Consider the following 11,443-nt stretch of genomic DNA (forward strand, 5'->3'; position numbering starts at 1 on the left):
TGCCCAGATGTTGGGTCCCCCCCAGATGTTGGGATTCCCGCCCAGATGTTGCGGTCCCCACCCTACCACGACCCCCACCCAGATGTTGGGAGCCCCACCCAGATGTTGGGGTCCCCGCCCAACCACCACGACCCCCACCCAGATGTTGGGGGCCCCACCCAGATGTTGGGGTCCCCGCCCAACCACCACGACCCCCACCCAGATGTTGGGGTCCCCATCCAGATGTGGGTCCTCCCCCAGATGTTGGGTTCCCACCCCACCACCATGACCCTCATCCAGATGTTGGGGTCCCCACCCCACCACGACCCCCACCCAGATGTGGGTCCTCCCCCAGATGTTGGGGGCCCCACCCAACCACCATGACCCCCACCCAGATGTGGGTCCCCCCCCCAGATGTTGGGTCCCCCCCCAACCCCACCCCACCATCTCCCCACACCCCAACCTCCCCTTCCACCTCCCCCTCCCAAAGGCGGGGCAGCACCCATGGGTGCCCCTACGGGGGGGGTTGGGGGTCCCCCCCCAGGAAGTCGTGCAGGAGGCGGGCGAGGGGGCGGGGCTGGTCCTCGGGCAGCCAATGGCTGGCGCCGGGCAGGAGGTGGAGGCGGGCGGTGGGGCGGAGGCAGCGGAGCAGGCGGGGGGCCAGGCGGGGGTCCAGGAAGGCGTCGTGGGTGCCCCATAGCAGGAGGGTGGGGGGCGGAGGGGGCTCGCGCGGGATCGGGGTGTCCCTGTGGGGGGAGGGGAAGGTTGGGAGGGGGGGGGTGGGGGTGGGGGGGGGGCACCCCAATGGGAGCGCCCCAAGATGGAGAGTTCCAATGGGAGCAGCCAACATGGGGCACCCCAACATGGAGAACCTCAATGGGAGCACCCATCATGGAGCACCCCAATTTGGAGAAGCCCAACATGGAGAACCTCAATGGGAGAACCTCAATGAGAGCACCCCAACATGGAGAACTCAACATGAAGCACCCCAATTTGGAGAACCTCAATGGAAGCACCCCAACATGGAGCACCCAAACATGGAGAACCTCAACATGGAGAACCTCAATGGGAGGACCCCAACATGGAGCACCCCAATTTGGAGAACCTCAATGGGAGAACATCAATGGGAGGACCCCAACATGGAGGACCACAACATGGAGCACCCCAACATGGAGCACCCCAATTTGGAGAACCTCAATGGAGCACCCCAACATGGAGCACCCCAACATGGAGAACCTCAACATGGAGAACCTCAATGGGAGCACCCAGCATGGAGCACCCCAATTTGGAGAACATCAACGGGAGGACCCCAACATGGAATACCCCAATATGGAGCACCCAACATGGAGAACCTCAATGGGAGAACCTCAATAGGAGCACCCAACAAAGAGGACCCCAACATGGAGCACCCAACATGGAGCACCCAACATGGAGAACCTCAATGGAGCACCCCAATATGGAGCACCCCAACATGGAGAACCTCAACATGGAGAACCTCAATGGGAGCACCCAGCATGGAGCACCCCAATTTGGAGCACCCCAACATGGAGAACCTCAATGGGAGAACCTCAATGGGAGAACCCCAACATGGAGCACCCAACATGGAGAACCTCAATGGGAGGACCCCAACATGGAGCACCCCAATATGGAGCACCCAACGTGGAGCACCCCAACATGGAGAACCTCAATGGGAGAACCTCAATGGGAGCACCCAACATAGAGGACCCCAACATGGAGCACCCAACATGGAGCACCCCAACATGGAGAACCTCAATGGGAGCACCCATCATGGAGCACCCCAATTTGGAGAAGCCCAACATGGAGAACCTCAATGGGAGAACCTCAATGGGAGCACCCCAACATGGAGCACCCCAACATGGAGGACCCCAACATGGAGCACCCAACATGGAGAACCTCAATGGGAGAAACCCAACATGGAGAACTCAACATGGAGCACCCCAACATGGAGCAGCCAACATGGAGCACCCAAACATGGAGAACCTCAATGGGAGCACCCAACATGGAGCACCCCAATTTGGAGAACATCAATGGGAGGACCCCAACATGGAGCACTCCAACATGGAGAACCTCAATGGGAGAACATCAGTGGGAGGACCCCAACATGGAGGACCCCAACATGGAGCACCCCAACATGGAGCACCCCAATTTGGAGAACCTCAATGGAGCACCCCAACATGGAGAACCTCAATGGGAGGTGGGAGATGGGAACACCCCAGTGGGATCCCACCAACACCCCAACCAGCAGCACCCAACCCAGGAGCACCCAACTGGGATCATCTTCAGATGGGAACACCCCAATGAGATCTCATCACCACCCCAACCAGGAGCACCCAACTGGGATCATCTCAAATGGGAACACCCCAATGGGATCCCACCACCAACAGCACCCAACCCAGGAGCACCCGACCCACAACACCCAACTGGGATTGTCCCAGATGGGAACACCCCAATGGGATCCCATCACCACCCCAACCAGCAGCACCCAACCCAAGAGCACCCAACTGGGATCATCTTCAGATGGGAACACCCCAATGGGATCCCACCACCACCCCAACCAGCAGCACCCAACCCAGGAGCACCCAACTGGGATCATCTCAGATGGGAACACCCCAATGGGATCCCACCACCACCCCAACCAGCAGCACCCAACCCAGGAGCACCCAACTGGGATCATCTCAGATGGGAACACCCCAATGGGATCCCATCACCACCCCAACCAGGAGCACCCAACCCAAGAGCACCCAACTGGGATCATCTTCAGATGGGAACACCCCAGTGGGATCCCACCACCACCCCAACCAGCAGCACCCAACCCAAGAGCACCCAACTGGGATCATCTTCAGATGGGAACACCCCAATGGGATCCCACCACCACCCCAACCAGCAGCACCCAACCCAGGAGCACCCAACTGGGATCATCTCAAATGGGAACACCCCAATGGGATCCCACCACCAGCAGCACCCAACCCAGGAGCACCCGACCCACAACACCCAACTGGGATTGTCCCAGATGGGAACACCCCAATGGGATCCCACCACCACCCCAACCAGCAGCACCCAACCCAGGAGCACCCAACTGGGATTGTCCCAGATGGGAACACCCCAATGGGATCCCACCACCACCCCAACCAGCAGCACCCAACCCAGGAGCACCCAACCAACTGGGATCATCTCAGATGGGCACACCCCCATGAGACCTCATCACCACCCCAACCAGGAGCACCCAACCCAGGAGCACCCAACCCAGGAGCACCCAACCTTGGCAGCCCCACCCCGGCTGCCCCCCAGGCCCCACCCACCGGAAGAGGTTGCGGTAGTAGTGGATGGTGGGGGTCAACCCCCCGGGTTGGGAGAGGCTGTAGAGGTACGCGTCCACCTCCTGCTCCGTCAACCGTTGCGCCGGGTTCCGGATCCCCGTCCAAGGTCCCGTCAGGAAGGTCTTCACCAGCTATGGGGCCACCAAGGGGGACAGGAGGTCTGGATGAGGCCACCACCCCAAAACCGGTGACAAGGGGCCTTGGGGTTGGTTGGTCCCCCTCAAGAGGTTCTTGAGGACCTTGAGGTTGGTTGGTTCTCCTCAAAAGGTTCTTGAGGAGCTTTGGGGTTGGTTGGTTCTCCTCAAGAGGTTCTTGAGGACCTTGAGGTTTGTTGGTTCTCCTCAAGAGGTTCTTGAGGACCTTGAGGTTGGTTGGTCCTCAAGAGGTTCTTGAGGAGCTTTGGGGTTGGTTGGTCCTCCTCAAGAGGTTCTCAAGGAGGTTGAGGTTGGTTGGTCCTCCTCAAGAGGTTCTTGAGGAGCTTTGGGGTTGGTTGGTCCTCCTCAAGAGGTTCTCAAGGAGGTTGAGGTTGGTTGGTCCTCCTCAAGAGGTTCTTGAGGAGCTTTGGGGTTGGTTGGTCCTCCTCAAGAGGTTCTTGAGGAGCTTTGGGGTTGGTTGATCCTCCTCAAGAGGTTCTTGAGGACCTTGAGGTTGGTTGGTTCTCAAGAGGTTCTTGAGGAGCTTTGGGGTTGGTTGGTCCTCCTCAAGAGGTTCTTGAGGACCTTGAGGTTGGTTGGTTCTCCTCAAAAGGTTCTTGAGGAGCTTTGGGGTTGGTTGGTCCTCCTCAAGAGGTTCTTGAGGACCTTGAGGTTGGTTGGTTCTCCTCAAAAGGTTCTTGAGGAGCTTTGGGGTTGGTTGGTCCTCCTCAAGATGTTCTTGAGGACCTTGAGGTTGGTTGGTTCTCAAGAGGTTCTTGAGGAGCTTTGGGGTTGGTTGGTCCTCCTCAAGATGTTCCCGAGGAGCTTTGGGGTTGGTTGGTCCTCCTCAAGAGGTTCTCGAGGAGCTTTGGGGTTGGTTGGTCCTCCTCAAGAGGTTCTTGAGGACCTTGAGGTTGGTTGGTCCTCCTCAAGAGGTTCTCAAGGAGGTTGATGTTGGTTGGTCCTCCTCAAGAGGTTCTTGAGGAGCTTTGGGGTTGGTTGGTCCTCCTCAAGAGGTTCTCGAGGACCTTGAGGTTGGTTGGTCCTCCTCAAGACATTCTTGAGGAGCTTTGGGGTTGGTTGGTCCTCCTCAAGAGGTTCTTGAGGACCTTGAGGTTGGTTGGTCCTCCTCAAGAGCTTCTTGAGAAGCTTCTTGGGTTGGGGATGGGCAGGAGGTGGCACGGGGCCGCCTGAGGGGCCGAGGTGGGGACAAAGAGACGTGGGGATGGGGTCTCACCTCAAAGTCCGCCAAGGAGAGGAGGAGCTCGGGCAGCCAGGGCAGTTGGAAGAGGAAGATGTAGCTGGAGCGCAGGAGCTGGGAGGGGTGGCAGGCGGTGAAACCTGCGCCAGGAGAGGACCACCGGGGTCAGGGCCACCGCGGGGGTCCCAAACCCCACCCCGGGGAGTGGTGTCACCGTACGAGATGGCAGTTGGTGGCATGGCCGGGAGAGGTGGCACCCAATGGCTCGGCCATGACAGATGGCACGTAATGGTGTGGCCATGAGATGGCACCCGATGGCACGGCCATGGGAGGTGGCACCCAATGACATGACCAGGAGGTGGCACCTGATGACACGGCCACCAGAGATGCCACCTGATGGCACGGCCATGAGATGGCACCCGATGACATGGCCATGAAGTGGCACCCAATGACATGACCATGAGATGCCACCCCATGGCATGACCATGAGATGTCACCCGATGACAGGGCCACCAGAGATGGCACCCAATGACATGACCATGAGGTGGCACCCAATGGCACGGCCATGAAGTGGCACCCGATGACATGACAATGAGATGGCACCCGATGACATGGCCATGAGGTGGCACCCGATGACATGGCCACCAGAGATGCCACCTGATGGCACGGCCATGAGATGGCACCCGATGACACGACCATGAGATGGCACCCAATGACACGGCCATGAGATGCCACCTGATGCCATGGCCATGAGACGTCACCCGAAGACATGGCCATGAGGTGGCACCTGATGACACAACCATGAGAGATGGCACCCAATGACATGGCCACCAGAGATGCCACCTGATGGCACGGCCATGAGATGCCACCCAATGACATGGCCATGAGGTGGCACCCAATGGCACGGCCATGAGATGCCACCTGATGCCACGGCCACCAGAGACGGCACCCGATGACATGGCCATGAGATGCCACCCAATGACACAACCATGAGGTGGCACCTGATGACACGGCCATGAGATGGCACCCAATGACATGACCATGAGATGCCACCCGATGACATGGCCACCAGAGATGTCACTTGATGACATGGCCATGAGTTGCCACCCAATGACATGGCCATGAGGTGGCACCCGATGACATGACCATGAGGTGCCACCTGATGACATGGCCATGAGATGGCACCCAATGACACAGCCATGAGATGCCACCTGATGGCACGGCCATGAGATGGCACCCAATGACATGGCCATGAAGTGGCACCCAATGACATGACCATGAGATGCCACCCCATGGCATGGCCATGAGATGGCACCCGATGACACGGCCATGAGATGGCACCCAATGACAGGGCCACCAGAGATGCCACCTGATGGCATGACCATGAGATGGCACCCAATGACATGGCCATAAAGTGGCACCTGATGACATGACCATGAGGTGGCACCCAATGACACGGCCATGAGATGCCACGGCCACCAGAGATGGCACCCGATGACATGGCCATGAGATGCCACCCAATGACACAACCATGAGGTGGCACCTGATGACACGGCCATGAGATGGCACCCAATGACATGACCATGAGATGGCACCCGATGACAGGGCCACCAGAGATGCCACCTGATGACATGGCCATGAGATGCCACCCGATGACATGACCATGAGATGCCACCCGATGACACGGCCACCAGAGATGCCACCTGATGACATGGCCATGAGATGTCACCCAATGACACGGCCATGAGGTGGCACCCGATGACATGACCATGAGATGCCACCCAATGACATGGCCATGAGATGGCACCCAATGACATGGCCATGAGGTGGCACCCGATGACATGACCATGAGGTGCCACCTGATGACATGGCCATGAGATGCCACCCAATGACACGGCCATGAGGTGGCACCTGATGACACAACCATGAGAGATGGCACCCAAGACATGACCATGAGGTGGCACCCAATGACATGACCATGAGATGCCACCCCATGGCACGGCCATGAGATGCCACCTGATGCCACGGCCACCAGAGATGGCACCCGATGACATGGCCATGAGATGCCACCCAATGACACAACCATGAGGTGGCACCTGATGACACGGCCATGAGATGGCACCCAATGACATGACCATGAGATGGCACCCGATGACACGGCCACCAGAGATGCCACCTGATGACATGGCCATGAGATGGCACCCGATGACATGACCATGAGATGCCACCCAATGGCACGGCCATGAGATGCCACCTGATGCCACGGCCACCAGAGACGGCACCCGATGACATGGCCATGAGGTGGCACCTGATGGCACGGCCATGAGATGGCACCCAATGACATGGCCATGAAGTGGCACCCAATGACATGACCATGAGATGCCACCCCATGGCATGGCCATGAGATGCCACCCGATGACACGGCCATGAGATGCCACCTGATGCCACGGCCACCAGAGATGGCACCTGATGACATGGCCATGAGGTGCCACCCAATGACACGGCCATGAGGTGGCACCCGATGACACGGCCATGAGGTGCCACCTGATGAGATGACCATGAGGTAGCACCCAATGACATGGCCACCAGAGATGCCACCTGATGACACGGCCATGAGAGATGGCACCCGATGACGTGACCATGAGGTGGCACCCAATGACACGGCCATGAGGTGGCACCTGATGACACAACCATGAGAGATGGCACCCAATGACATGACCATGAGGTGGCACCCAATGACAGGGCCACCAGAGATGCCACCTGATGGCACGGCCATGAGAGATGGCACCCAATGACACGGCCATGAGGTGGCACCTGATGACACAACCATGAGAGATGCCACCCAATGACATGACCATGAGATGGCACCCGATGACATGACCATGAGGTGACACCCAATGGCACGGCCATGAGATGCCACCTGATGCCACGGCCACCAGAGATGGCACCCGATGACATGGCCATGAGGTGCCACCCGATGACATGACCATGAGATGGCACCCGATGACACGGCCACCAGAGATGCCACTTGATGACATGGCCATGAGATGCCACCCAATGACATGGCCATGAGGTGGCACCCGATGACATGACCATGAGATGCCACCCAATGACATGGCCACCAGAGATGCCACCTGATGACATGGCCATGAGATGTCACCCAATGACACGGCCATGAAGTGGCACCTGATGACATGACCATGAGGTGACACCCAATGACACGGCCATGAGGTGGCACCTGATGACACAACCATGAGAGATGGCACCCAATGACATGGCCATGAGATGCCACACCATGGCATGACCATGAGATGCCACCCAATGACATGGCCACCAGAGATGGCACCTGATGACATGGCCATGAGATGTCACCCAATGACACGGCCATGAGGTGGCACCCAATGACATGGCCATGAGAGATGGCACCTGATGACACGACCATGACATGGCACCCGATGACACGGCCACCAGAGATGCCACCTGATGGCACGGCCATGAGATGTCACCCGATGACATGGCCATGAAGTGGCACCCGATGACATGACCATGAGATGCCACCGCATGGCATGGCCATGAGGTGCCACCTGATGGCACGGCCATGAGATGGCACCCAATGACATGACCATGAGGTGGCACCCGATGACATGGCCATGAGATGCCACCTGATGACATGGCCATGAGAGATGGCACCCGATGACATGACCATGAGATGGCACCCGATGACATGACCATGAGGTGACACCCAATGGCACGGCCATGAGATGCCACCTGATGCCACGGCCACCAGAGACGGCACCCGATGACATGGCCATGAGATGCCACCCAATGACACGGCCATGAGGTGCCACCTGATGACACGGCCATGAGATGGCACCCAATGACATGACCATGAGATGCCACCTGATGCCACGGCCACCAGAGATGCCACCTGATGACATGGCCATGAGATGCCACCCGATGACATGACCATGAGGTGACACCCAATGGCACGGCCATGAGGTGGCACCTGATGACATGACCATGAGACGTCACCCGATGACATGGCCACCAGAGATGCCACCTGATGGCACGGCCATGAGATGGCACCCAATGACACAGCCATGAGATGGCACCCAATGACACAACCATGAGGTGGCACCTGATGACACGGCCATGAGATGGCACCCAATGACATGGCCATGAAGTGGCACCCAATGACATGACCATGAGATGCCACCCCATGGCATGGCCATGAGATGCCACCCGATGACACGGCCATGAGATGCCACCTGATGCCACGGCCACCAGAGATGTCACCCAATGACACGACCATGAGGTGCCACCCAATGACATGGCCACCAGAGATGTCACCCAATGACACGACCATGAGACACCACCCTCTACCACCCCCGTGCCCCGTCACACCCGCGCGTGCCGTGCCACCTCCTCCGGTGCCACCCCGCCCTGACTCCACCCTCCCCCATCCTTGCCCCGTGACACCCCCTCCGCCCCCCCCCCCGCCCCCAAAAACCCCCCCCCGGTACCCGCCAGGACGCCGCGCTGTGGGGCGTCCATGATGACCAACTTCTCCACCAAGGACGGGTGACTGGTGGCCAACTCCCAGGCCAGGACACCTCCCCAGTCGTGTCCCACCAAGACACACTTGGGGGGTTCAACCGTTTCTTCCTCTCCCTCCCGTGACCCCAAAATCTCCATGACTTGACGGATGTCCTCCAAGAGGACCTCCAACCGATAGTCCTCCAACTCTGGTGGCTTCTCCGAAGCTCCGTAACCCCGAAGGTCCAACGCCACCACGCGGTAGCGGGTGCCGAATTCCCCCAGGAGGTGTCTCCAGCAGAACCTGGAGGAGGATGGTGACCATGGGGGGGGCGGGGACACTTGGTGGCCCCACCCCTTTTTTTTTTTGGGGGGGACACATGGGACACACCCACCAGTTTTGGGGGAAACCGTGGAGGAGGAGCATCAGAGGGGCCGTGGGGGGACCGCGGGTGACATAGTGGAGCCGCAGCCCCGAGTCCTGCGGGGGGGGGGAGGGGGGGGTGGGGGTGGGGGGTGGGGGGGGGTAGGGGGGGGGGGGGGGGTCAGTTGGGTGCCCCCCCCCCCCAAAATCACCCCCCCCCACCCCCCCCCCCCCATGGACACCCCCAACTTCTCCCACCGGGAGGTCCCTCATTGAGCAGTTGGGCCCCCCCCCAAGACCCCCCCCCCCAAAAAGCCCCCCAGGGCCCCCCCCAAAGCCCCCCAAGACCCCCCCAAATCCCCCCCCCCAAAGCCCCCCAATACCCCCCCAGGACCCCCCCAAAAGCCCCCCCCAAAGCCCCCCAATATCCCTCCAGGACCCCCCCAAAAAGCCCCCCCGGACCCACAGGAGCCCCCAAAAGACGCCCCCCCCCGGACCCCCAAAAAGCCCCCCCGGACCCCCCCAAATCCCCCCCCCCCAACTCCCCAATACCCCCCCAAGACCCCCCAAAAGACCCCCCCGGACCTACAGGACCCCCCCCAAAACCCCCCAAGACCCACAGAAACCCCCCCAAAGCCCCCCACGACCCCCAAGTCCCCCCCACGACCCCCCCCAAACCCCCCCAGGACCCCCAAAAGCCCCACAGAACCCCCACAAGACCCACAGAAACCCCCCCAAAGCCCCCCACGACCCCCAAGTCCCCCCCACGACCCCCCCCAAACCCCCCCAGGACCCCCAAAAGCCCCACAGAACCCCCACAAGACCCACAGAAACCCCCCCAAAGCCCCCCACGACCCCCAAGTCCCCCCCACGACCCCCCCCAAACCCCCCCAGGACCCCCAAAAGCCCCACAGAACCCCCACAAGACCCACAGAAACCCCCCCAAAGCCCCCCCGACCCCCAAGTCCCCCCCAAAACCCCCCCAAGACCCCCCATAAGCCCCACAGACCCTCCCCTCTCCTTGAGCCCCTCGAAGCCCCCCCCGACCCCCAAGTCCCCCCCACGACCCCCCCCAAACCCCCCAGGACCCCCAAAAAGCCCCACCGGACCCACAGAAACCCCCCCAAAGCCACCCAAGACCCCCAACCCCCCCATGACCCCCAAGTCCCCCCCACGACCCCCCCCAAGATGCCCCAAGACCCCCAAAAGCCCCACAGAACCCCCCCCAAAACCCACAGAACCCCCCCAAAGCCCCCCCCGACCCCCAAGTCCCCCCCAAAACCCCCCCAAGACCCCCCAAAAGCCCCACAGAACCCCCCCTCTCCTTGAGCCCCTCGAAGCCCCCCCCGACCCCCAAGTCCCCCCCACGACCCCCCCCAAACCCCCCCAGGACCCCCTAAAAGCCCCCCAGGACCCACAGAAACCCCCCCAAAGCCCCCCAAGACCCCCATCCCCCCCCCATGACCGCCAAGTCCCCCCCACGACCCCCCCAAGACCCCCCAAAAGCCCCCCAAGACCCACAGAACCCCCCCAAAGCCCCCCCCGACCCCCAAGTCCCCCCCAACCCCCCCAAGACCCCCCAAAAGCCCCACAGACCCCCCCTCTCCTTGAGCCCCTCGAAGCCCCCCCCCGACCCCCAAGTCCCCCCCACGACCCCCCCCAAACCCCCTAAAAGCCCCCCCAGGACCCACAGAAACCCCCCCAAAGCCCCCCAAGACCCCCAACCCCCCCATGACCCCCAAGTCCCCCCCACGACCCCCCCCAAGATGCCCCAAGAACCCCAAAAGCCCCACAGAACCCCCCCCAAAACCCACAGAACCACCCCAAAGCCCCCCCCGACCCCCAAGTCCCCCCCAAACCCCCCCAAGACCCCCCAAAAGCCCCACAGACC

The 11,443-nt window shown here is 60.7% G+C and overlaps 1 protein-coding gene across 1 annotated transcript; it reads right to left on the reverse strand.

The window, feature by feature from the left end:
* Window positions 1–475: 475 nt before the first annotated feature.
* LOC309684105 (epoxide hydrolase 3-like) lies at window positions 476–9,669 on the reverse strand (the record flags this gene model as incomplete). Its single annotated transcript, XM_082500058.1, has 5 exons — window positions 476–725; window positions 3,300–3,448; window positions 4,689–4,792; window positions 9,176–9,492; window positions 9,584–9,669. Coding segments are annotated over 5 exons (888 nt in total), but the record flags the coding sequence as incomplete, so codon positions are not given.
* Window positions 9,670–11,443: the final 1,774 nt, after the last annotated feature.

Source organism: Vanellus vanellus, assembly GCF_965231255.1.
Source record: "Vanellus vanellus genome assembly, contig: HAP1_SCAFFOLD_2193, whole genome shotgun sequence".
In the NCBI taxonomy this organism is placed as follows: domain Eukaryota; kingdom Metazoa; phylum Chordata; class Aves; order Charadriiformes; family Charadriidae; genus Vanellus; species Vanellus vanellus.